This window comes from Salminus brasiliensis, chromosome 11 (genome assembly GCF_030463535.1).
Source record: "Salminus brasiliensis chromosome 11, fSalBra1.hap2, whole genome shotgun sequence".
Lineage (NCBI taxonomy): Eukaryota > Metazoa > Chordata > Actinopteri > Characiformes > Bryconidae > Salminus > Salminus brasiliensis.
The window spans coordinates 17,556,681-17,584,534 of NC_132888.1; the positions used below are offsets into that span (position 1 = coordinate 17,556,681).

General features: G+C 41.3%; 1 protein-coding gene across 1 annotated transcript; it reads right to left on the bottom strand.

Annotated features, from left to right (window-relative positions):
• Positions 1-891: 891 nt before the first annotated feature.
• On the bottom strand, positions 892-25,937 carry cpda (carboxypeptidase D, a). Its single transcript, XM_072692010.1, has 21 exons — positions 25,159-25,937; positions 24,657-24,901; positions 15,627-15,769; positions 14,424-14,593; positions 13,567-13,973; positions 12,580-12,771; positions 12,278-12,445; positions 12,085-12,194; positions 11,856-11,964; positions 11,536-11,678; positions 11,238-11,407; positions 10,784-11,089; positions 9,430-9,625; positions 9,159-9,294; positions 7,708-7,854; positions 7,518-7,616; positions 7,273-7,337; positions 6,066-6,197; positions 5,740-5,925; positions 5,554-5,656; positions 892-4,656 (listed from the first exon to the last, which is right to left on the bottom strand). The coding sequence occupies exons 1-21, from the start codon at positions 25,803-25,805 to the stop codon at positions 4,430-4,432; spliced, it is 4,101 nt and encodes a 1,366-aa protein (XP_072548111.1). The 5' UTR covers positions 25,806-25,937; the 3' UTR covers positions 892-4,429.
• Positions 25,938-27,854: the final 1,917 nt, after the last annotated feature.

The following is a 27,854-nucleotide window of genomic DNA, read 5'->3' on the forward strand; positions in this document are numbered from 1 at the left end:
TTTATGCTCTCGTGCATTTGAAAACACCCGTGGCCAGCAGGACATCAACGAAAACTGAAGTTTAAAAAACTAAAGCAGCTATAAACAAGCTGTCGCGCTCGAAAAATGTAATGTACGCGTCTGGTGCGTTTTTACGCATGGTGCACCAAACAGTGAAAAAGTGCGCTCGGTAAAAAAAGGTCCCTTAATGTAAAAATACTATGTTCAATACCCCCCCCCCCTCTCCCACATGTGCAATTAAGAGTCATTTGCAATATTAATATATTTGCAAAATCTGTAAATAATGTTTACTTCTTACTTATATTGTATATATAGTGTAAATTATTTATCTACATTTTTTGTAACTTGGTGTCTTGCTATCACTTTCTGCTGTGACACTGAGAATTTCCCCACTGTGGGACTAATAAAAAAATTATCTTATCTTACTTTAAAAGTACTATTGCTTCTATTCATGTTAAAACAAGCATGTGCACGATTTGTGTGTTGGCTGCTTTAAGATAGTATGATGCCTGCTTTAAGGTGGACCGGGCATGCCCGCTTCTATTGATTGTGCACAGTTGATGTTTTGGCTGCTTTAGGATGTGCCTGTTAGTGTGCCGGCTGATTTAGCATGTGCTGGTTGGTCTGACGGCTGCTTTAGGATGTGCCACTTGGTGGGCCAGCTGCTTTAGGATGTGCCACTTGGTGGGCCGGCTGCTTTAGGATGTGCCGGCTCGTATGCCGGCTGCATTAGGATGTCAGAGTTGATAGGCAAGCTACTGTAAGATGTGCCGGTTGGTGTTCTGGCTGCTTTAGGATGTGCTGGTTACCAAGAACATATAATGCAACCTTTATAATGCAAACAAACCAATTCATCAGAATTCTTCAGAAATGAAGAGGCTACCCCACTGGTTTTCATTCACACTTTTTATTCAACCTTATTTAGTCTTGGTTATATTTAAATCAGCCAGTCAGGTCATTTTAACATCAGATATAAAGACAGGTTTATTCACACTGGGTTCCACCATCGACCAAAATTGCACTTAAGTCATTTGACATACAGTTGGCATCACGTAGCTATCTACAATCAATCCCTTATAAAAAAGAAAAAAATACACACACACACACACACACACACATCAGCACAACCAGTACATACAAAAGCTATACACGTTTGTTCAGACACACACACACACAGTCGTTTGCACTTGAGCATGATAATCAGCATCAAGCCATTATATCGGATTCATGTGAAAATGGAAACTGTGAATGAAGGAATCGTTTCCCAAGCCTTTCTACTGTACACTGTGTTTCAATGTTGGTGCACTACATCAAACACAAAAATAAACACTGGAGACAAAACAGGATGGTTACCAACATGGCTTTATGTCTACCTGCTGATTACTTGAGGTCACACCATTCAGAGAGAGAGGCATTAAAAAGGTTTAAAAACTAATGAACACTTGTTGAACTTGATGTCAGTGCCACACTCTTCCTCACAAAACACTCTTAACAGTAAAGGCCCTGCAAATTGTTCTTTTAGTGATGCCATAGAAGAATGTATGTGTGAACACCTTTTAAAGGTTTAAAGAAGTCGATGAAAGTGTTCTTTACCAACTGAACCCATCTCTTTCACAATTTTTTATTTATTTATTTTTAATGGAACCATAAATTGTTACCTAGTCCCCCCCCCCTCACTTGTAATGCTCCCAACACAAAGAGGGTGAGGGCAAGTGCACTCCTCCACCAATACATGTAAAGACAGCCACCACCTCTTTTCAAACTGCCGCTAATGCACCATCACTAGACAGCAATGGGAGTGATAAGGGGAGAGAAAGTGCCATCTACCGACCTAGAGAGAGCCTGGCTAATTGTGCTCTCTCAGGCTCCGGCTGCTGACAGCGAAGCAGCATAAGCCAGCATCTTTTTTTCTTTCTAGCACTGCATGTTTGTTTCCCTCCAGTTTAAAGCTTCTTCTTTTACTGGTATGTTCTTTCGCAATAAGAGTGACCAAGATTATTGTGAAACACAATGTGCAGAAAATTCGTTAAAACTGTGATACTGAGTGTCTGCATGAACTCATTCTGCTGGTTTTACAAATTATCAATAAACAACCCACTGAGCCAATGCTCTCATCATTAACTCTATACTTTATCATGAGTTTAAAGGCCGTGCATTTCCTATGTACAGTGGATAAGACGAAATAACAGAAAAATGAAAGAAATGAAATGATTCGAATTAACAGGCGGAATTTCCATTGAAAAGCAATCTGCATGTTTATGAACACTAATGCAAATTACCTGTGTGGTGTTGCTATGATTTGATAAGTCTTAGCTTAGATTTATGGACTGTATGGCATTTCATCATCACTTGAGATGACTTAGGCACTGCATGTATCAAAGCCTCTGTCAGATGGATCAATAAATTAACAGCTGGATTTAAATGGAACATGTTAAAGTTATGGTCTTCTTAACTGACCACACCTGACTCTTGAGGATTAGGGCGTTTTCATGGATTTACATATGCAAATTGATTGATTGATTTCAGTATGCAGTTAAACATAATCCAATAATATCCAATACACACAATCAGTAAAAAGACAGATGTGGGGAAACATGAAAAAGTCCTGAAGAAACGAATCTGAAATCTGTTCAGAATGAACAAATCAAATATGTTATTGCCTTTACCAGAGTTTCTGCTACCTGCTTATTCGGGTCACTGGGAGAAAACGGCAAGATCCCGTTTCTTCTCTGAACATCTTGATTCTACGTCAGAACACATTTCCCACTACATGTGATCACCTGTGGCTTGAGGATCCTCTAAAAAAACAACCAATACAGTTAATAGCTTTCAAAACAGTGTGTGGCCAACATGAACAGCATCTGTATGATATAAATATCCAACATACACTATTGCTGGATATTTAAGAAGATTAGATATGCAGAAACACGCATGAAAGAGTGCAATCAAAATACATTAAATAATAATAATAAGAAGAAGAAGAAGAAACTGAATGAAAAACTCTTTACATTCTTGGCAAGCCGAATACCCATCACTCAGTGACTCAAGGCTACCACACACCGATCAGCCATAGCATTAACAGCACCTGCCTAAAATTGAGTAAGTCCCTCTTATGCCACCAAAACACATCTGAGCATTCGAGGCATGGACACAAGACATCTGAAGATGTCCTGTGGTATCTGGAACCAGCAGCAGATCCTTTAAGTCCTGTAAGTTTGTGAGGTAGGGCCTCTATGGATGGCAACAATGAGCCGTAGGTGCTCATGACTCTAGTTCTGGTTCAGTAGTTGTCTTTTCATGGAGGATTTGTTACTCACTTTACTGAGTACTCACTGTGAGTGGTGTTATTGTTATGGCTGATCAGCAGATGTATGTAGGTCTGTATGTATGCATTTATAAAGGTGGTAAACATGCTAGAAATGGTTATTTGTGTGATGCCACATATTAGCACCACTGTTGGTTCCATAAAGAACAAAGTTTCATGTTTGTAATAGAGATGAGTTTCACATTTCTATTGCAAACATTACTTTATTGAACCAAAAATTATGTTTCTAAGGTATCCTTAGAAGTAAAAGTGGTTCTTGTACGACATCGTTCAAAGAACAATTTGTAGCACCTTTATTTTTAAAGAGTGTGGCCACAGAAAGGCAGTCCAGGACCTGATTTCGTGTCTGGGGGTTTGAATATTGGCGCATATTTCTTCCTGACTTACCTCAGTCCTCATAAGCAGGAAAAGAAAAACGTAATGCATGAACAGCACTAATGCTCTGAGATGTTAGAATGTCATTATGTCCACAACCTCTGGTCTGTTCCCAGCAACTCCAGAGGTGCGAGGATCAGTGGGAAGATAGAAAGACTCCTCATAATGACCCAAATGCAAAAGTCTGGCAAAGAGAAGCTTTTAACTTACACTACTTACACCTGTCTTCACACCTCAACGACAAGCGACAACAGGCAACAATGGCTCAAACTAATCAAACAAGGCACTGTGTTCAGTAATCCTGTTGAGTTTCTGTTCACTTGGGCAATTCAGTTAGTGCTGTACTAGTGCTGACTGGACACCTGCTGGAAGAGCTGCTGAGAGGTTACTCACACTCTAACTAATGAGCAGAAAGGTAACTATCCAAACTCAAATAAATAGAGGGCTGGTTGAGGGCGGATTGTGGGGTGGTCTGGGTTGTTTGCATACATTAAGGTGTGAGACAGCTGACCAATTTCGACCAGTTAGGCCGATAAAGTGCATCCTGTGACAGATTTCAGGGAAGTCTGTTTGGATGGGCCTTTGAATTGAGTGGGGCGCCCCCTGCTGGCTCTGGACTGCAGGGGTAAGGAGATTCCACTCTGTCCTATTGCAGAGTCTCCTAGAGGGTGGCGCTGTAGGATGCAGGCAGAATAGGTGACTGTAATAGGGAGTGCGCGGGGGGGGGTATCAGAGTTTGTTGGCATACAGAGTGTCCTCATCGCTTTCACTCTCATCCTGGAATTCATGGCTGAGGAGTGATTTCTTGGAGCCCATGGAGGTGAGGTGGATCTCGTCATCGTAGTCATCCCGGTGCTGCCGCAGGCGGTGGAAGCCGTCTTTCTGGGTGTTGGACTTGGCCGAGCACACGCACCAGATGATGCAGGCGGTGATGGTGAGGGCTGTCATGGCTGCAGCTGAAGGAGAAAGCACAGAGCGGTGAGGGGTGTGAGGCGCAGAAATTACACGTACACATACTCTGGAACACTCTCTATCTGGACTGCCCATAGACTCAATAGATTTTTGCACTCTTTGCATGTTTTTATTCTATTTTTCTAAATTAACAAAAACAAACAAACAAAAAAAATCTGATTTTTTAATATAATGAGAGTGTATTTTACATGTTTTGTTTTAAATTTGTCTCGTGAATATCTTTGGAACTAATTTATTTCTAATTTGACCTCATTTTCTATCCAATTTAGAATATTTATATATTGTAATTTATATATATAAAATAAAAAAAATAACATAATTAAATAGATAGTTTCATGCAGCGGTAAACAGAACGCTGCAGCAGGCATCACACGTTTTGAACTTTTGCATGACGCCCCTTTTGCAAGCAAGCCTTACTGTTGTGCTTTAAAATCACTCTGGAATTCCACTTTACGATTCGGACACAAATACCCTGTTTACACCTGTTGGTATCTGGATTGTATCCTGATCAGATTTTAGTCACATGCATTTACACTTAATAGTCAAATGCATTTCCGGTTAGTCAGACTGAAATCCGATCGCTGTGTGGGACAGAATATGCAAATTAACCTGCTGCACGGCAATTTTTACTGGTGTTCCAGGAGTACTGGGAGGGGTTTTGGTTGTCTAATGTATCCTGGAGAGACGGATGTGTTTACACTGCTTTAACATGTTTATCAACTGCACTTAGACCACCTCCTGAAGTGATCACATCGGTCCTCTTTTTCTTTGTAACATTTCCAACATTTTAAGCAGGAAACTAAACGTTGCATAGCTTCTCTAAACAAATCCGAACAGTAATATTGCCAACAAGGAAACAAGGAGCATAGTTTACGTCGTACCTGCAGCTGCCACCACCAACTCTCTTGGCAAGCCGAAGATGCGGTTGTCCATATCAAATTCAATGACTATGGAGTTTGCCGCCTCATATGAAGACACAATCACCTGAACAAAGAGCACAGAAAAGTTATTTAAAATTGAAAGAAATTTAAATATGTTTTCTTATGTGTTCTCTCATGTTCTTTCACCTCTTGCCGCTGTTGTTGGTATCCCTCGGCTACTGCTTCGATGTTGTGCGAGCCTGGAGCCAGCAGGGCATGGAAGTAGCCACCTTCACTGGTGAAGACTCGCACTCCACCGTTCAGCACTATCATGGCCCCTGCTATAGGTTTCCCACTCTTGTCCTTCACTATTCCACGCACACCTTTGTGCACCTACAAGAGAGGAACCACTTTAAAGTGACAGTTGAGACCAAGATTACAGTATTAGCACTGAAATACTAACAAGGAATGGTTAAAAAAAGTGATGGACAGGGGCAGGAACGGTGGACTGAGAAAAGAAAGGGCTAACTTACTTCCACCAGCATGCTGAGCAGAGACTTCCTATTCTCAACCCAAAGGGCGGACAGCTGATCAGCTGGGGGGAACAGACAACAGCTGGTGTACACAGTAATCTCGGGGCAATGACCAAAGTCAACGCTGAAGTCCTGTAACATAAGAAGACAGTGGAGATACACCATGTTTATGTTTGTAGATTAATGAGGGCAAATGTACGGATCAGGTCGTGTCCACATGTATCCGGAAATTGTTTTTGAAAATATTCTGTCCACACAGAGACCAAATAGCATGAACGTACTAGCCCTGTATGGGATGACAGTATGCCATAAAGAGGGACATCTGAACACCAAGAAGGAAGAGATTAATTATCCCAAATTAAACACTGCTCCATACACATAAGTCACGTAGTTACAGATTCTTAATCGAATTCAAAATCTAGTGCTATCTGCATGTAGACATTGTAGTTTTTATTACCAGGACTTTGTATCAGGGAGCAGGCACCCTGGTGAACCCTGGTGTAAATAGAGCAGGTAATTTTCCAAAGAATTCACATTGGGGCGTGTTGCTGACCTCATTATGGTCAATAGCCTTGTTCGCCATCTTAGATGTGCTCTAAACAAAACACTGTTATTACAGCAGCACAATTTTTGTGTCCTGCCGGGCTTCCCGCATGCGCTACACAGGCTCCGCCCCTTATTTAAACCACACAGAACATTTTATGTAGCGAGAAAGTGCAGAACGAATGGTAACTCTGGGTTAACTCTGATTCTCCAGACATTTTCCTGGGGTTCACATGTGAAAATGTCAAATAAATATCAATATATGCAACAATCCACATGATAAAATTTAGTAAACAGGGCATCAGTGCCTAAAATATGCAATCTTGTTGGAACAATAGCTCAACCTTTCCAGGACCTCACTAATATTTAGGACATTTCTAGCATTCTTTCCCCATTTACCATGACTGGAAAAATACCCTTTATACTCTCAGAATTTCCAGATTTTCCAGAACGTGTGGGAAACCTGAAAATATATCCTTATTCTGTTGGAAGGTAACCTACAGCCAACACTGCTTTTAAAGAGCTACCCTCCTGCGTTTGTTCCAGAGTTCAAAAACCTTTGACTATCTGGATCAAGTGTGTTTAAAGCTGATTAAAGTTTGAAGTAAAGTGCAGAAGGCAAGCTCTTCACAAGCAGCCTACATCTACACACTTTTAGATTTACCTTCATACTGCCCATGTGACTGTGCCTTTCTGCAGCTCGCAGAACTCCATCTGGGATGTTCCCCACTGAAATCAAACAGGTAATGAGTACCACATGTAAACATTTGGACACTGACTTCAAAACACAGCACCTTTCAATGCAAAATGCAAGCTATAGAGTACTATACAGTATTAATACAGAGCTGAAAAGAGAAGAGCCTACATCAGTCAAAGAGTTACGAGCAGTATGGGTAGAAGTCAACATACTCTGGCTGCTGTTTGGACATCCAGTGTCTCCCAAGTGCATCGTGGGGTGGTTGTTGGCATACACAGTAGCCAAATACCTTAAGGTACTCTCATTTTCCACTGAAAAAGAAAAGCAAGTATGACTACACTTTCATGAAAGGAATTACAGTTAAAAGATAACTATTGATCAATCTTAGCAAACATTCCACACCTGGTTGCACTGGTTTGTCATATGGGTAGGTCACCAACACAGAGCCCCCATCCAGTGCCACTGAGAGAGTGTAGCCCTTCTCCTGTATCAGATCCATTACAGCGCGAGTCTCGGGCTGAGGTTCTGCAGAGCGCTGTGAGGCATTACCTATATAAATAAAAAATAAATCCATATTACAGCATACAAGAGTTCATGCAGAGGCATGCTTACAACATACAGAGAGCGGATGTTCTTAAAACACACAAGTATGCCAAAATCCTGAAGACACATTACCAAAGCATTCAGTCATGTGAAAACATTAGGGCAGCCCCAGATGAATCTTGTCTTTAATACATAATATTTTATACATACGGATACTTCATCATCATTTGAACAATTTTGAGAAATGGAGGCGAGTAAACAAATAAAACAAGAACTGTCCTTTAATGAATGTAATTAATAGAAATGCAGGGCTCCCGACCGGTTGACTAAGGCACTGCCACTATGATCCGAGGATGCTGGTCTGAATCCCGGGTCATGCTGCCTGCCATCAGCAGCCAGAGTCTGAGAGAGCACACTTGGCTTTGCTCTCTCAGGGTGGGTTAATGGCACTTCCTTCTAGGGTGATGTGGGGCAGTGGTGGCTCAGCGGTTAGAGCCAAGGGATATTGATAACAGGGTTGTGGGTTCGATTCCCGGGCTCGGCAAGCTGCCACTGTTGGGCCCTTGAGCAAGGCCCTTTACCCCGGGCGCTGGAGTTGGCTGCCCACCGCTCTGGGTGTGTGTGTACTCACTGCCCCTAACACATGTGTGTGTGTGAGTGTGTGTTCACTACCAGATGGGTTAAATGCGGAGGACACATTTCGCTGTACAGTGCACACTGTACAGTGACAAATACGTGCACCTTTTTTTACATGTGTGTTAGCTCTTGAATCAGGGCCTTTTCTTTCGAGCATGCTGCATCAGTGGCAGTTTGAAAAAGGTCAGAGGACACGTGATTGTCTTTACCCTCGTTGTGTTGGGAGCATTGGCAGTAATATGGGGGGTGGGGTGGTAATTGGCTTTTCAAATTGTGTAGAAAATGGGGTAAAATGTGAATAATAAAAACTAAAATATATTTTTAAAAAATGTTCTTGTGAGGGAAAAGTTAGGAGACCCCCACATTATTAACTTTTTAACATGCTTAAAATTAGAAGCAGGTTTCTTATTTAATCCTCAGACGTTTAGTTTGGTTTGCTCTTGATTTATTAAAGTGAATGGTATCAATGTGATCCAAAGAGTCTGATGCTTGAAAGAAGGTTTTAGAGTCTGGGAAGAGATTTAAAAAGATTCCTGAAGGATTAGAAATCAGCTGTTCCACTGTCTGCAAAATAATTTTCTAGCAAAACAACTGCCAAAAATATCAGGGCAAGACTCAAGGTACTCCAGGGAACACCTAAACAAGGACCATGACTTTCAAAAAACGTTGCTTACCAAAGAAGTCAGTGTCAAGGTCTTTGCCATTCGCGTTGGCCATGCCAACAGTGGAGCTGCATTCTTTTTCTTTAGCCAGCTCACGGCCATCTGGGTTAATGGAGGGAAGGATGACGATTCTGGTCTCGTTGATTAGCTAAAGTAAGAAAAGACATACTTGCATGATTAGCTGGAAAATACTGATGTCATCCTATTATTATGTTTCTTTCCAATATGGAGGCTGGTTTGGATGATCCCTGTTGAGCAAGAACAAGCAAAAAGAGAACCTTACCCTGGTAATAGCAGCATTCTTGCCGTAGTTAATGCACAGATGGGCAGCAAACTCCAGAAGCAGTTCTGTGCCCACCGGGGCATTGCCATGGATACCAGCCACAAAACGGATCTTGGGTTCGGATGGCTCTGGCACGTTAGGGTTGTTTGAGATCTCCAGGGCCCAGATGGACCGGTACTCTGCACTCTGACCGAGTCTAGACAGAACAAGACAAGATCACGAACAGGTTTTGAGGAACCCACCAAAATCCACTTAGAAGACTTCATGAGACCAAGTCTGGCCTCTAACACATCTCCGGAATTCCTCTAGCCCTCTAGCTTCCAATATCCCAGTCCCAAACTAAGTCTGTCCTACACTTATTAGTGTTTTCATGGTTGTAGCACACACTTCAACACAGGGAAGGCTCACTAATTAACTGATTATGTGATGTTTAAAGTAGGCACTAAAACAGACAGGGCTTTTTTTTTTAATTCTCAGGGAGTACTGCAGTTAAGCACTGCCCTTGTTCAAATGCAGTGGGCAGTTTCTTCTGTAGTTGTTGGGGTACTAAATTAAAACACCAGGTATTGCAGTCGTTAGGCTTCTTCTGACTCTTCTCACAGTTTTATAGAGAGTCTTGTTTAAAGAGAACCAGCATAACCTGTAATGTACAAAAATAACACACAGGTTCAGCACACCCTATAACTATGTGCTTAACCACTGCTTCAACAGTGAACTATTTCACAAGTTGCAGAATAACTCTTCTTAACTTAATCTGCAAAGCTGCGATAAGAGCTGTTTGTACTGTTACAAAAGCATGACCAAGCTTGTCCCTGGGTTAATTTCCTCCTTGTTTTTGCTCTCAAACTTGGTGACCTTATCTGTAAGCAGAGTGAACTGTAATTTTGGGCTTCTAGCTGTGGTGAGGCAAACAGAAAACTTCAAACCTCACCCGCTGACTCCTTTACGTAATGCACACAGCACTAATACACTTCCTCTGTGGCCACCGCCTGATAAGGCTAAGCTGGCATAGCTGCCGTTCTTTCAGGACAAAGCAAGCTACCTTTAGTACTGGCTTGACAGCACAGGCTGGATCCACTGACTTGCTTAATAGAGATTAGCTTTTCACATGCTTGTTACCTGCCCCCCCCAATGCAAAAAACATTACATAAGCACATTTTTTCCACACATTTGCACAATAACAATGTATTGCATTCAGCTTTTATCTGGTATTTGCTTAGAATTACATAAATACAGAGAAATCTAAGAGAAAATGAGAGAAAATTACTCTTTAGAGAAAAAGAAAACTGCCTCAGAGTATTGGCTCCAGCCTTCTTCAGGGCAGTGAGCATAACGTATATAAATGTTAGTTTACCTGTAGAGTGAGGTGATGTTGGGGAAGTTGAAGGTAAGGCCACGCAGGAACTCTGATAGCTCTTTATAGCGCCGGTAGCGTAAACTAGTGCTCGTGGTAGCAGTGTCCTGAATCAGTTGGTCCAGACCACCCCCTACAGATAGCTGCTTAATGAAGCTCTGGAACTCCTCTTCGCTAGAGTCTACATGTGCACTGGAGCCTTTAGCCATTTGCCTGCTCCCATCACTGCGTATGCGGGTCAGTTTAAAGTCCACCACCTCCACCCCATCCTCCGGCACGGTCGCATATGTGTCAACAGACGTGTATCTAGGGAATATGGAAAACAGAAACCGACCAATATTACTTTGGTTCTAATATCTAATTTGCTGACCGATTTACTGAACATCAGTGGATTTTATCATATTGCACTTGGACACTGTTTACACATTTACACAAGTAAATTAATGTGCATTACCCTTGTGCCGAAACAGTCAGGTGGTACTTTCCAGGGACAAGCAGACGCCAGTAGTCTCCTGCCTTGTTGGTGGTGATGGGGTGATTAATTCCCTCTACAGAAATGGTGGCATTGGGGATGCCAGTCCCATCCTTCTTGTCAGTCACCAACCCCTTCACTCCTCTGTGGACCTACAGAAGAAGAATATGAACGCATGAGGGAAGGAATAAGAGGACTGGATAGAAGTGAGAAGGAAAGTCCAAGAGAGTGAAGAAAAGATGGAGACACAGACAGAGACAGAATGGACAGATGGGCTGACCTGGTGGATGAACTGCAGCAGTGATCTGTGGTTCTGTTCCCAGTACCGTGGCAGGTCCTTTGCTTGAGGATACTTCACACAGCCCAACTCAATGGTCACCTCAAAGCAGTTAGTGTTGATGTAGTTCCAGTCCTGCATACCACCTACAGGGGAAAATCAGAGAACACAGGTCACCAGTGCTACAGCCAAGCGTTCCTTATGAACCAGCATAATGCTTGCAGTCAGATCTGCACTAAGTGGAGGTCATGAAATGTGTTCCTGCATGAACTTTAATCAATATTTACTGGTAGATTGTTTAGTTCATGTAATCTGCCACTTACCAGGTACATTGTACCAATTTGCTCCATTGGTAATACCATCCTTAAAGTACTCTTCTGGGTAGTCGTTAATGTCTTTACATGGGTAGCCTTTGTGCATGAGTGGGTTTTCCTAAAACACACATAAAAAAAAAAACTGTTTTGCCAACGGCAACTGAACAATGGACAAAGGGGTTAATAAGTCAGTGTACTGGGAAACAAGGAACCAGTAACAGGAAAAGGTTGCCCTGACCTTGGAGTAAGCAGTGGCAACCATCTGAAACACAGCATCATCTGGAGACCTGCTGTATCGACTAATGCCTTCTGGGTCATCATCAAAAGGATAATTTACCACCAACGAGCCTTAAAAAAAAAAAAGTTACAAAAAGTTAGCTAAAAATGTAGTAAGAATTTACCAGCCATTTAGATCTAGATTCAGGGCATACCTCCGTGCAGGTTAGCAGACAGCACAAACGGGTAGCTTTTCACCCAGTTCATCACAGCTATAGTCTCAGGCTGCCTGGGATCAGTGATGGTTTTGAACTGATCGGGAAAGTTGCGGTTTAAGTCGTAGTTGTTGCTATTGTTACGTCCCTGGTAGCCGCTGATATCTCCTGTGAACAAGACCATGGTTATATGTTTATTATGCAGACATGCTAATAAATTGACCCAGAATTTTTTTTTTCCTGGTTGATTTTATTATTATTTTTGAATGGTGAAGGGCACACAAGCCCTCGTGCATTCTTACCCTCTTGTGCAACCTCATAGCCATCTGGGTTCATGGAAGGCATGATGTGGATGCGTGTGGTGTTGACAAGCTGGGTGACCTCAGGGTCGGTGCCATAGTTACGGCAAAGATACTCGATCAGGTTAAGCAGCAGCTCCCGTCCCACCACCTCATTGCCATGCATGTTACCAATGTACTTAAACTCTGGTTCACCTAAAGGGGATCAGGGATTCATTTTAATACAAAATGCAGTGCTTATTCTAAAACATCAGAGTCTATGGGTGTGCTTAGATGCAACTAGCTCAAACTAGACCAACTACTTTCTTCAGAATGAGAAATTATTATTGCTTATTTTACAGTCCTTATGCTTACCTGCATCTGTTGTAATGTGATCAGGAGTTTTACAAGCAGATAAATGTTTTAAACATTGTGCTTAGGTGCTTAAAATTACTTCCACTGAAAGTTAGAAGTGGTCAACCCCACAGGACCATCACAGAGCAGGTATTTTGTGGGTGATCGGTCATTCTCAGCTCTGCGGTAACAGAGACAGGGTGGTGGCGTGTTACAGTGTGTTGTGCTGGTATGAGTGAGGTGTTTATAAACACCTCAGCGTCACTGCTGGGCTAAGAATAGTCCACCAACCAGAAACATTCGTCCCACGGCATCCTGTTAGCGGTATCCTGTGAGAACTGATGAAGAAACACTGACACCATGTCAATGTCACTGAAGAACTGAGAACAACCCACCACCCAAATAATACTCTTGCTCTGTGGTGGTGCTGTGGGGTGTCCTGACCATTGAAAAACGGGGTGAAATGAGGCTGCAGAGAAACAAATGGACTAGAGTCTGTAATTATAGTTTGAAAGTAGGAATTTAAAAATCACTATCTAACGGTGTGTTATCAGCAGCTCTTAAAAAAACAACAACAACAACAACAACAAAAAAAACAATGCAATATGTCGGTCAGCCTTGACTCTTTTTCCAAGCCAAATGCATGAGCAGCAGTACCTTGCTCATGTTCGCCTGGGTTGTCTGAGATTTCCATCACCCAGAGCATGCGATTATCCACAGACTTGCCGACGGAGTAGAGGCGTGTAATGGAGGGGTACTTGCTGCTGAACCTCTGCATAAACAGTTCCATGTCGCTGTAGTGGTGATGGCGGAACTCCTGTGGCTGCAAAGGCTGTGGCCTTGGCGGTCCTGTGCTGCTGCTGGAGCCCTCCTCCGCCGGCCCTGTAACGTCACTGGAAATACTGTTGTTGCCATTGCTCATTGGGCCGGCAGGGGTGGAGGGTGTTAGGGAGGGAGCGGCGGTTTGGCTGATGGTCTCAGCAGGCAGCAGCGCTAGTGTGAAGTTGAGCTCTCTAGCTTTGCCTTCAGACACCTGCACATTGGTCACCATCATGGGTGTGCACCTAAAACACATAAGGACAGCAAACACTGAGTCACTGTTGCGAGACATCTGGTCCCAAACTCTTTAAACTATGTGAACAAAAATAAAACATACTGCAATTTGTATAATAAATTCTCACTTAACAGCTTATTAAAACAAGCGGAGAAACACTGTGAAATCTTATTTTCCAGAAAAACTATCCTTTACACGCTTACACTGGTTACTTTTTTGGCATCAAAATGGGTAAATAATATGTTTGTACCTTAGGTATGAATTATAGAACTGCACAATTACACAAGCAAGGTCACACAACAACAACAACAGTCATCATTGTAATTTCTAGTGGCAAAATTGTAACTACAAAACAAGCCTGATTACATTTAGGCAGAGATGCCTGATTAGCCTGGCTGCTTTAAGAAGTTGCTCTGGACGTGTGATTGCTCCTGATAGGTCTGGGCATGGAGTTACTCACCCAGAGGCCACAGCTGTGATATTGTAGGTGCCCGGCAGCAGCAGACGATAATAATCACCAAAGTGCCCAGTGCTTACATTGTGGTTAATGCCTGCCACCATGATCGTAGCATCGGAGAGGGGCATCCCACTGCCAGCCTCTCTGACAAAACCTCGAACACCGATGTGAATCTGAAATAGATTGAAAAACCTTAGTATTAACTACATTAACTCTGGAGTTGGCAACAATTACACAGCTTCTAAAGCATTATTCAGACAAGGTTACTTTTACATTGGGAGGTGGAGTTATGTAACGTTACTACGGGAGGTCTGTAATATTTCTGACTGATTTGCATTGGATAAGAATATGATAAATGACGGAGATGAGAACGGCTGCTCGATTTACATACAGTCGTTGCCTCCAGAAAACGTGATTTCCTACTTATAGCAATAACCACATTTTTGTTTGAAAATAATCATCAGCTACACATTCATAACACGTATGTATGCTATAGACTACGCTACGCTATACAATGACCAGCAGCATCGCACCTACAGGGAGCCCTTCTGGATTTGACTAAGGTTTGCAACAGAATTGAACAACGCGAGATATCTGCTATTTACAAAGAAACTAAATGCCTCCTCCAGCACCTCCATACTTCCATACATAAGAACTCCTTTTCCACAAGGTATTACAGAATATTTACTCCGGTTGATTGGCATGGAATTGAGATGGCTTGTTTTACAGAAGGTAAAAAGCACCAGAATGGTTACTATCGTGGGGAGAACACAGTCCATGTCAGTGGTGGATTTAGACAGGACTAACATTACTGAGAAACCCTGGTCATTCCATTTTACATCATTACAATTACCCCCCATTTAAAACTAAACCCTCTTTATCATAATCATCATCATCATCATCATCATCTTTCACAATAATCAATAATCAAAATGAGGCGTTTTAATGCCTCCAGTCAGAGTAAAGTGGGCAGTCATTTGTCAAAATTGTTATACAGGGCGCTAGTTCAGTTCTACACACACTGGTCTGTACAATAATGTTGACAAATGTAAAAACCTGCATATTAGTATGTGTAAAAACAACATTCCGGCCATCCCGATTTCGGCAGCACCACTGTATCATACTGAATTTTGAATTGCTACAGTGCTAGCGTCTACAGTCAGTAACTAAAACATGAACCATTAATCAATATTGAACTATCTGCACCTTCTCCATGTAGGCCAGCAGAGATTCTCGGTTGTTGTCCCACTCGCTTTGTAATTGTGCAGCGGGGGGATACTTGCAGCAACTCAGCTCCATGGTGATTTCCAAGCAGTTCCCATTCAAGTAATTGTAGTCCTGCATCCCACCTGTGCAGAAAAGAACAAAGACTCTGTCTATCATCGAGCAGCAGCAAAGAGAGAAAATGACAACAGAACTACTTCGAACACACTGAAAGTCCCCCCTGCGAGACTTCACTTGTGCTGACTGCACTTGTCTTGGGCAAACAAAGTGACGCTAGAACACAAGGCTGTCTAATCTAGCTTCACAGGCCTTAAACACAGACCCGGTTAAGAAAATGCACCACAGCACAAAAGACCAGGCCGTATCTGCCTGGGCAGACGGTGGTCATATTGGTCAGTGACAGGGGGACAACAGAGAGTGTTTGCAGTGGCACGCTGCCACACACTGCTCAGTGACTAGTTCTGTCTCGGATGAGATGCCTCAGGGGAGTTGCCATGGCTATGAGTGCTGGAACCCCATACAACACACACAGGACACCGAACTCCTTCTGAACAAAGAGGAATCGTGTTTCTCTTCTCTTTGACCGACTCTCACAAGTGGAAGTTACGAGCACTTAAAAAACCCCAGCAATATTCAAATCAAATCAGAGGCAAATGGCAATTAATGAAAGTAAATAGAAGAAGATTAAATGAAAAAATAAAACTTTAAATAAATTAATGGAAAGCATCTTTTGTTTGAAAGAACTCTAAGAGTGACAACCCGAGCTCGCGATTCAGAAGAAATAGTCACAGTCACACAAAAACTACATTTTCTAAATAATTTGATATAATAATGATATAATAATAATTAATCTTACAGCTATTCTTTACATTGTTCACATTATTGATGAATGCAATAAAAGTAGTAATAATAATAAAACCTTTTTACATCAACTTCCACTAAAAGATTACGCCTTCTCCCTTAAAGTTCCATTTTGGATTCTTTATTTTATATGAATTTATATTTTATTGGCTTCAGCACATTTAAGTCTTGATCATCTTATTTTATAGGTGAATTTTCATTACACTAGTTATAAAGCCTGTACTGAGCATGCAGGGATCATGGAAGTTCAGAAGAGATGACCAGCCAACCAGCAGTCCATGAGCCAAAAATCATGTACATGTAAAGCATAACAAAAATAACATCTAGAACAGCTTTAATCCACCCGCCTTGCACGTCAGCATGCCACATTCTCAGAGAGCACGATCACAGCAGCATACAGCATAAACAAACCTGTCTGTTTGTTCCTCTATAATAGAGGAAATCAAACCTAGTTATCAAAGGTTAATCAACATGATCAGCAAAAAACACAGAGCTTCCTGGATGGATAACTCCACTCCATCTGCCTGATTAGATTAAAACCATGCACAACAAGTGATGGGCCTATATGTTGGGGTCCTGGTACAGTGCTATGACAGCAGTGTCTATTATGTATGTTTAGGGACTATGAGGAAGCAGGACAGATGAGCATGCAAGCTTCTCAACAGAGCTGCGAACACTTACAGTCACTGGAACAGGCAGTAGTCCACACACAGGCAGTCGTACTCAAAAGTCATAGAAGGCCAGAATGTTATTATAATAATAATAATAATAATAATATTAATAATAATAAACACACACACACACACACACACACACACACACACACACACACACACACACACAAAGTGCTGGTCATAAATGAACACATGTTGGCCAAATGAAAAGTATGAGCATGTACAGCACTTAATACTTATTTGGGGCTTCTTTTGGACAACTGTCAAGTCAGCAGTCTTCCCCATGATTGTGTAGCCAACAGAACTATACTGAGAGACAATTTAAATGACTTTGCAGGTGTTTTAAATTAATTAGCTGATTAGAGTGTGGCACCAGGTGTCTTCAATATTGAACCTTTTCACAATATTCAAATTTTCCGAGATACTGAATTTGAGGTTTTCATTGGTTGTCAGTTATAACAATCTAAATTAAAAGAAATAAACACTTGAAATATATATCAGTCTGTGTGACTGTGTAATGAATAAATATAATATACAAGTTTCACTTTTTGAATGGAATTACTGAAATAAATCAACTTTTTCATGATGTTCTAATTTTAATGACCAGCACCTATGTATGTATATGTAATCATAACAGTCTTGACTCATTATACAGGTGCAATATTTTACAACCTGAAACAAGTAATGCTGTAAGATACCAGGACCACTTCAGGAGAATATGCTATTACTTTTAGTTTAGTTTACCTTTCTGAAATAAGCAGCTATCAACGCCAGACTCCACTAGTTAAAAAAAAAAAAACACTACCAGTCCTCTCGACTGTGACTTTGCCTCTTCACTCTTCTGTAAAATGTTTGACTATTTACTGCCGTTTTTTGTCCCTGCTGGCAAAACCACCCAGTCTGGTTGAAGTTGTGCAACGACAAAGGATTATTTTCCTAATTTACTCTTGAATTACACCTGATTAGAAACAAAACTATTGAGGAAATGTTCTGTTCTATCAGCAGAAGAACCACCCTCCTTTCTTTGGTCCTAAACAAGCACTGAACAGCACGTTCAGAACGGTTTAATACTATTGAAAGTGAGTACACTGATTTTACTGCAGCGTTTTAAAGAAACTGGGAGCTGAAGGGTCAGGTAGGTCAAGCAGACTGGGTTATAAGATATTAAGCACATTATAGCTTTTTAGTACAACATCTTAGTATAGAATCTGTGATACAGTGATTTTACTAGTGTTTACTAGTATTTATTTAACAGCACATATTACCCAAGTTGTGGAGCTGTATTATTTAAGAAACTTAAAGATCAGATCAGTGACGTCTGGCAGTCAGCAATAATGTACTCGGATCAGATCGTGGGACAAAAAATAAATAAATAAATAAAAAATTGATCAGGACATCCCTAACCAACATTTCTAGTTTAATCTAACAGGCGCACATCTTTAAAGTTAATATTTAACATAAATCTAATCTTTAACCCTAATCATATAATGGGTCAGGTGGTATGAGCAGTGTGTTCCCTCTCTACGATGAAATTAAACCTACGCCACTATACATTACTACACTTCTGCACCATCTGCACATCAACTTATAATGTATCAAATAATTAAACACTGTGATAACTGATAAAATGTTGTATAAAAAAGTTACCTGATAAAATAGTATATATGAAGCCTATATGTGAGCAAGTTATTTAGTCCAGACATGTGCGTAGTAACGAATGGGCAGATCAATTGCAGAGCTGGAGCCAGTATAAACCATTCCAAAAAAAAGGACAGGTCCATGCACTGCCTTGAACAGGGTGACACCATAACACATGCATTCATAAACCTCAGAGGGAATCAAGGTTTGGCCCTGATCAGTGTACAATGACCATGTTGTACTCTTGTCAAACGTTTTCCACACTCTGAATCAGAGAACAGGTCCCACATCCCGATATGTCTGGGCATCCTTCCATTCAGTGGAGTTTGCGTATGACCACAGTGGATTATTCCAAGCAAACAATGAGCTCATAGTTTGTTAAACCAGTCCTGCCTGAACGTACATCCTGCTGTTTCCATATGATGCTCACTTGACCCTGTAAACTGGTTACACTATTCTGAAGAAGTTAAAAAAAAGAGCTTTCCTAAGCAAAAAACATATATATTATAGTGTAAATTATAAATTACATTTTATTTTGTAAATGAGTGTCCCTTTCTGAGCTATCCCTTTCTGCTGTGACACTGAGAATTTCCCCCACTGTGGGACTAATAAAGGATTATCTTATCTTATATATTTTAATGTCTTATGAAAATACATTTATAAAAGATTTACTGAGAGCAATATGCCAAAAAACTTAACTACTGTTCTTAACTATTCTCTTACATATTTGATTAAGATGTTCTTTCTTAAGACACTATTGTTTCTTTTGTAGCCATTTGTAAAATTGCCTCTTATGCTGCATCTTATAAATAACAGGATTAAAAAATGACAAATTATAAATACATCTGTATTCTTTACACTTCAGTTGAAAGTTGTTCTTAAACTTCAGTGTGATCACTTCACACTTGTCTTAGACGGTAAGAGTTCAGACGGTCGTCCTCTAAAACGATCAGTTTAAATAGAGGAATTACTATAATTATTGTCTGACTTATCAGGATTAAAAGAGGAGATTGTTCATGAAGTACTGTATTTCATATTTTACTCTACCATCACTATTAGTACTCGTTTACCGTTTCCTCCACCATCAGCACCACCAGTTCTCATTTTTTAACAACAATGTGTCGTGAACCATTTATAAGCTGTGGAATGCAGCATGAACTGACATTACAAATAGTCACATAAAAAAAACAAAAAACAAAACAGAAGAGTCTTTTTTAGAAAAGACTTTTAGATTTTAGAGCTTCTTATGATTTTTGGAGAGCTCCATTTAAGACCCTTTAACCAAAATCTTCCTAAGAATTGTTGTTTTTTTCCCCATTTGTTCTTGAGAAAAGTCCTAACAGAAAAGTTTAAAGATCAATGATGTGTTTCTAAACAGTTATTCACAGCTATGTTCTAATAATGATGGATTCCAAATAAGAAAACACTGGTGAACCTGCGGCAAAATCTGTAACACCAGTATATCAAAGGTTGACTGACCTGAAAATACCTGTTAAACCACCGAATCTTTCTGAAAACTGTGGGTTTTAAGAAGAAACAACTTCTTAAGAACAGTTGGTGAATAAGGCCCATTCTTATGAATTTTAGTGTTTGTAGTTTTCTTAGAAAAGCGTCTGGCCTCAGATATGGGACAGTTTACCACACATTACCTCCACTGCCTAATAAAACACACCCCTGCAATACCTGTGGATTAAACTGTAACAAGACCTGATCGGACCACATCCTAGACCGCTATATAACACATCCTGCTCTACACAAAGCAGTATATGGTGTATAACGCTGCTCAGTGAATACTAGTTCAGCTGTATACTTTTCCTAAACATTACCCTGCAATCATCACAATGAATGTGAATGGAATTAGAAACGCTAACATGTAGATATCATGGAATTCTGTGACTTTCCTTGCTTTTCATTTAAGGTCAGAGCCACTTCCTCCACCACTAATATGGGTCACTCCATTCCTGGTCTGAATATCCCAAGTACTAACCGCAGCAGGTGGCCTCTGTGAGCTATAAAGCAGTTAAATATAAGCTAAAAGACATTACACATCTCACATCACTGAACAGATGCAGTGCGTGTCATATGGTTAATTAATATGTGGAGCAAAGATCAAAACGAATTTCCTGTGCTCCAGAAACCTGAAAACCTCCAAGCGCCCTCATTAGAAACTTCAAAGCAAGCGTATGGGACAGGAGCACGTACATGGTATTGATAATAAAATAACAGACTTTTAGTGGATTAAAGGAAAAGAAATGCTACAGCTCATCTTGCATGACGCTATCGCAAAAAATTCAGTGTCAATATACACAGTGTAGAGTAAATATATAAAGTCTGCTGATACTTGAACAGAACTGATGAGTAAAGATACTGTGTTTAACACTACCAACCGCAAACATCACTCTACTTTAACACTGCACAAGAATGTGAACATCATGAAATTTGATTCCTGCACCGATGCAAATAGTGTATCGATATCAGTGCTGATACACTGATATTAAATACAGTATCGGTATCACAATAAAGAACACAGGAACCATGCAACAGATTTAGACACAGTCAACATGCTGGTAGTGTGAAATTATTTGTCTGACTGAAACAACAAGTACAAACCAGATGGAACAGCCATTCTCCATGTCTGAAAGTTCAACCATAACCAAAACAGAGCTGTCAAAGAGCCCAATTTCTAAACCCCAAAACTCTTAAAATGAGATTTAAGCCCTCTAAATGTACACATATAACCAGCCCACCTTTCGAGGCTAAACGAAGTGGCTACTGCTACAGCAAGAGAATATGGAAATAAGGCTAAAAACTCTAAAAGCTAACAACCACAGAAGGGAGGAGGGCCAAAGACCGACTGGAAGAAGCTATACCACCGGTATCCGCATAGGGAAGCTGGTCGGTCAAGGTGGTGGGCAGTGCATGGAAGTCGGGGGTCGTGTTGTGACGTGCAGAGGCTAGTCGAGAGGTTCAAAATGTGAAAAGAGTGTTCTCATAAAGTGACCGGAAGCTAGGCAGGTGCTAGGCTAAATGCTTACCTAGGCAACCAAGGGTTTTTGGTTTGCTTTGTTCTGTTTTTTTTTTTGTTTTTTTTATTTATGTGCCCACCATAAAAGGAAAACTGTGTTTAAATAACAGGGTTGTAAACAGGCCTATAAAAAGGTATCTGAGCATTTTTATCCCAACCAAAGTCACATACATACTATTTCTAAATCAGAAAGCTACTTAAAGTCCTAGGTTAATTGATTCTATGGCACATGTAAAGGCCGCATCTCTAGTTCCAATTAAAAAGTGAATTTTCTGAGCTGAAAGTTTTGCGGCGCATCCAGAAGTCATTTCCATGTTCATGCTGTTATGCCTACAGGCTTGTGAAGACTCACAGGAAGCATCAGGGTTGGCAGAGCATGCAAAAACAGCAAAAATAATTAACACCAACGAGTGGTTGATGCAGAAACGTGCAACTTGGTTTATCCAAACAACATATTTCATAATGTCCTCGCAGATGTTTTGTAACATGAAGGCCTTGAGGTTAGTCATATGTGTAAAAAAAAGAAAGAAAAAAAGATCTGACATCAGACTTGATGTGTTTCACAGAACACAAAAGCAGGGCCCTTGCTCTGCTAATTTAAATGCAGGAGAAATAATGCAAACATTGGCATTTAATCAACATGTGCTGAATCGCAAACTGCAGACTTGCAACAAGATTGCACCAAGTTTTTCACAAGTTGACTGTAATCACACGATCCTGTCTTGGTGCAAAACCACAATATTATCTTCATTTCGCTGAACTGTGCTTTGTGAATAGGCCATACCAGTCCAGCGGTTTAGCAATGAGCTGACCCCGCCAAAAGCCTCGCCACAGTACAGCTTAAGCCTAAATGTAGAAATCAAGCTTCTGCTTTTCTCCACATTAGCATCACATAGGCTCTGGACATAATCTGCTCTAATCCAAACACCCCAGGATTAGTTCAACCCAACACCCCTGTGGATTAGCTCCACAGCAGTGACTGAGGCAGGAAACACCTACAACCATTTCCACATCCCATCACAAACTCCCAAAAAAAACAGAGGCTTACGCAAGGCTCTGGAAAACAATAGCTGACCGCAGAAGGTGGCCTATTCATTCTCTGCTGCTTCGGTTTATATTTCAGGTGTAGGGCCTGACCTGCAAACCTCTGCACACAATGAAGATCAGGTTCTTGCTGTCTGACAGTGATGGCTAAGCCCTTCTGATGAAGGCAGGGAGGGGGCGGTAAGGATTTGAGCTAATGTTACAATGGGTTGTGAAAAATGAGAAATCAGAGAGGAGCAGGATTCCACAAAAAAGAGCTACCCCAAAGGCTGGGTTTTGTGTTACCTTTCGAGCAACTAATCACACACCAAACGACTTACACTATATGTCCAAATGTTTGTGGACACCCCACTCTAATTACTGCATTCAGCTACTTTAGGTTGCACCCACTGCTGACACGAATAGGGCTCTCTGGAGTAAATTATGATGAACCTACTGGCACCATGTCTAATGCCAGACACAGGCTAGAAGGGTATCAAGCCCACCGGGCATTGAGCTGTGGAGCACTGGAACTGTGATGGTGCTCCATTCAATATATTTGGGTGAATTTGGGAGTTGTAGTAGAGACACACTTACTCCAACAAAAGCAGAATAAACTCTACTTAAATTCGAGCTGCATATATTGGGTGGAAAAACTGACACTGCGATATTTTGTAGTTTTTTTAATAAAAAATAATAATAATAAAGAATGTGCAAATTACGATAACTATGTTAAACAAATATATTCTGCAGCCCTATTTTGAATACCCTTGATTTTAGAAGAAACAATGGATGAGCAGGTGCCCCAATCCTTGTCCATATAGTGTATGTCACATACAGCCAAAATTATGTGCAAAATGGCATAAGAATGCATAAATCAGAATAAAAAGCCATGGTTTACTGTGATCCTTGTTATGTTGGAGTCCTGCATCAACAAGCAGGAGCAAAGATTTGCAGCCCAAGACATGTTTTCATATGTCTGGAAACGTTTCTGGGGGTGTGTACTAAAGACAGCATATCAGTACAGGACCGTCATCATCCTGTGACTAATCAGGTCTATGATGCTGTTAGCTGGGTGTCTGTTCCTGTGAGAAGTGTCTGATTAGATGGCGCACAATGTTCTACGATGAGATCCTCGCCTTAGTTGAAGTGCACCAGTTACAAACAGCTCACGGTAAATCTGGGTAGTGTTTAAAAGGAAAAACAAACAAAAGGGGGTATGGTGCCATCTGCAGTACGTATACACTCTTGCTTCTGTACTTTGTGAACAAGACCAAGGCTCACATTGGTTTTTGGCTTCACTGTGAGGCTTGAAAGGAAAACTCAGATTCCCTGAATAGTCAGAATGGGATGAAAATGACATTGTTTAGCAGTAATCATATGTTCTCAAATACTACTAATATTCAATAGAGGATAAAACTTTAGACCCTCATAGAAAGGAGGATCTCGGCAGGTCTGCTGCAGAGCGAGGGGATGAAGAGCAAGGGAGAAGGAGGAACTTGTTCTTAGATCTGCAGTTAGGCATGTAATGAGGAAACTGCCAGGATAAATCTCCCAAGCAGAGGGAAGAGTGTCCTCTAAAACCAGTCATTTACTAAGCAGGTATAATGTGACCCACCACACCTGAGGGCCGTACCACAAAGGAAACAAAGAGCCTTAATTCTTGGTAAACTTAGAGTGTGAAAGCTGAGTGGGTCGAATAATAATAATAATAATAATAATAATACCCCTGTTCAGCTTTAGGAAGTTATGCGTGTATTTTGAAGGGCAAAGTGGGGGCTGGTCAATTACCTTTCACATCATACCACTGTGCGCCGTTGGTGATGCCACCCTCGAACTTCTCGCCAAGCTCCCCCGGGCATTTCGGCTTCCCAGTTCTCATGATGGGGTTGTTCTCTGCGTAAACCCGAGCCAAGTATCTGAAGAGGGAGTCGTCAGGGGACTGGCTGTAGATACTTTCGGCATGCAAGGCAGAGTCGTCGAAGGGATAACTGGCCACCACTGTGCCGCCGTGCAAATTCCCAGAAAGGACAAATCTGGAGGGAGGGAAAAAAGTACAGAAAAGTTACAGAAAAGCACCCTCACAATGTTTATGAAGAAAGTAGAAACCGTAGGGAGACCCAGGCTTCAGCTGCTGGCTAGCTACATTAGTCTGGTGGCTCCAGGGCAACCCTAAAGAACCAAAACTTCACCCAGCAAACATGCGAGTCTCCCAAGTTTGGGGTAAATGGAAAAGGTCTGAGTTGTGATAAACCACTCCTTCAGGAGCACTAGGCCAGAGAGACCAACTTACTTGTTCTCCACAATCCACTGCATCACAGCTGTCAGTTCAGGAGCGTCTTCTTTATTGACACTGACTTCAGAGAACTGATCCGGGAAGCTCCTGTTGAGGTCGATGTCCTTGGCGTTATTTCTGCCCCCAGCGTAGCCGCTGCAGTCCCCCTCCACAGACCTCTCGAAGCCGTCCGGGTTCATGCTCGGCATGATGGAAATGTCCGTGTTGTTGACCAACTCAGTCACCCGCGGATCCTCTCCGTAGCTGGCTAGCAGATGCTCTATGAGATAAACCAGAACCTGTCGAGAAACCGTTTCGTCTCCGTGCATGTTGCCCACGTACTTGAACTTCGGCTTCCCCGGAACATCGGCTCTAGGCTCTCTGGTGATCCTCATCACCCACAGCTCCCTTCCCTGCACCGACGTCCCGATGCTGCTCAGATTAGCAATGTGCTGGTATTTCTGGGCGAGAGACTGCAGTATTTGGCTCAGTTCGACATAATTGTAGTATTTGTTGTAGGTCTCCACTATTTCCTCCGTGTCACCGATGACAGGACTCGAGCTGACCACAGGAACGAAAACAACAACCATAACACAAAGCAGGGCGGCGAGCAGGCGAGCCGAGCTCGGCGCTAAACGCGGTTGTTCTCCTTTTAGTCGCCACATAACGCCGGACACTTCTTCGTGTACTCATTAAATACCAAAAACAAGCCTAAAACTTGGCGGAGCTGCGTCCACCAGCTACCCCCGCCTAGCCGATGTGTGGACGTTTCCCGTGCTTGTGAGGGGAGTGAAGACGGCCACGACGAGTTCCGTCACCTCACGCGAACATTTCTACAAAATAAAAGTCTGCTTCGGCTTTGTTTGTCTGGCTGCTCACGTCTGTTCAGTGTTTGGTGTGCAAGACAATATCATTTATATTCAATTTCAAATTCATTTATTGATATCAGTTGTTCATTGATGCGCTCGTTTATTAATTTAGTTCATCATTTAATATAATTTATACATGTTAATATTTTCGGGTTTTCGGTTTACCAGTGGTACGATGGAACTTATATAATAAAAGTCACAGTCTCATAAATACACTCCGAAACTAAAAAAGCAGACTTTAAACACCAAACAAACCCTGACCATTTGGGTATGTTTGGAGATAAAGGGGGAAAAGTGACATTTTGTAATGTGTAATTAATTTTTTATTGAAGCTAACAATTATTTAAGCTAACATTATTTCCCAGGCTATTCTTTCACTCATCACATTCTGGCCTTCCAGTAATTATTCTGGACCTAAGAGTGGAAATATAATTAGATATGTAATTAAATATAATTAAATACAATGTTAAAGCAATACAGATGCTTACATTATTTTATTACATCTTTTTTTGAGTAATTGGGAACTAACTAAATCTAAGGGGTCATGCAAACTCTCTCCGGTGTCTGTTTGCCCCCCTGTCCCTGTCCCTGTCCCTGAGCTGCAGATTGTCAGCTAATGGTTGAGCTGAATCGGGTGTTGGTGTAGGACAAACACAAAGATCTGCAGTTGCAGGTGGACTACAGCACTGTAGCTGGACAAACTGGTCTTAACTCACTGTGTGGAGCATATGAACACGTTACTGAACATTATTAAGGTGACTCAACATTGCTAAAGTGGCATAATGCAGGAAAACCCAGGGACCCTTGTGTAGTTTTTTATTCTATATACTGCCCTTGTCCGAAGAGTCAAAAATGACCTGTAGTACAGCTTTCATGGAAGTATAAACATAGGCAATGTTTTCTCTTCTGTATTGTTCAGGTCCTTCTAAAAAAATCAAGCTGAAAGATGAAATTACACATTTTATGTCAGACAATTGAAACAGGCAGCTTGGATTTTGCCATAGCCATACAATCTTTTAAACAAAGTTATACGTACTGTAGATAAGCTGTAGTTGGACAAGATGCAATGGCCAAATTTGCATGTCCTGTGAATGTGTGGTGTCCTGCAATAGGCAAGGAGATCTTGGTATGATTTGACAGGAATGACGGAGGAATCCCTGTTAATGGACCATGGGATTAGTTCACAGACTGCCTGTCTGCAAGACGACCAACAGTCTCAATGTGAGCACTCTTTACTCTGTGATCTGCCTATTTAAATACATGAACACATCCCCTCCTCGCCAGCGATAACACATGTACAGCCATCAACTGTCTACTTCAGAGCTTCAGCAAGGAATGGCCAACAGAACATGCTCAGAAAACAAGAGGACTGAACAGGGCCGAGGTTCCCAAAAGCATTTTGGCACAAAGACGATTCTTCACATTGAACATCCTCTACAGAGAGGGAGAGAGTTAACATGCTGTTTATCCTACGGTGCTCCTGTATCCTACTGGGCAGATATTTCCAGGGTATAAATGCTGCCCCTGGGGCAGTACCCTGACTTTACACAGCCTTTATTTAGTTTTCAGATTTTTAATTGTATGTTTATATTTAAAAAGTTAGGCTATGAAAAGGTACAAATATGCAAGTTTATAATACAAATAAAATCAAATAAATATCTATCCAGGTATCATTTGAAGTGGAGATCAATATGAATACTTATATGCATGCAGTTTCAGAAAATATCCAAATTATAAGTAATTCATTTCTAATCCCTTCTTAAAAGTCTACACAGCAATATATCATGTCATCAACACAAAAACCTTCAATCTCCATAATTTTGCAGGAGATGAAAAAACCTTATC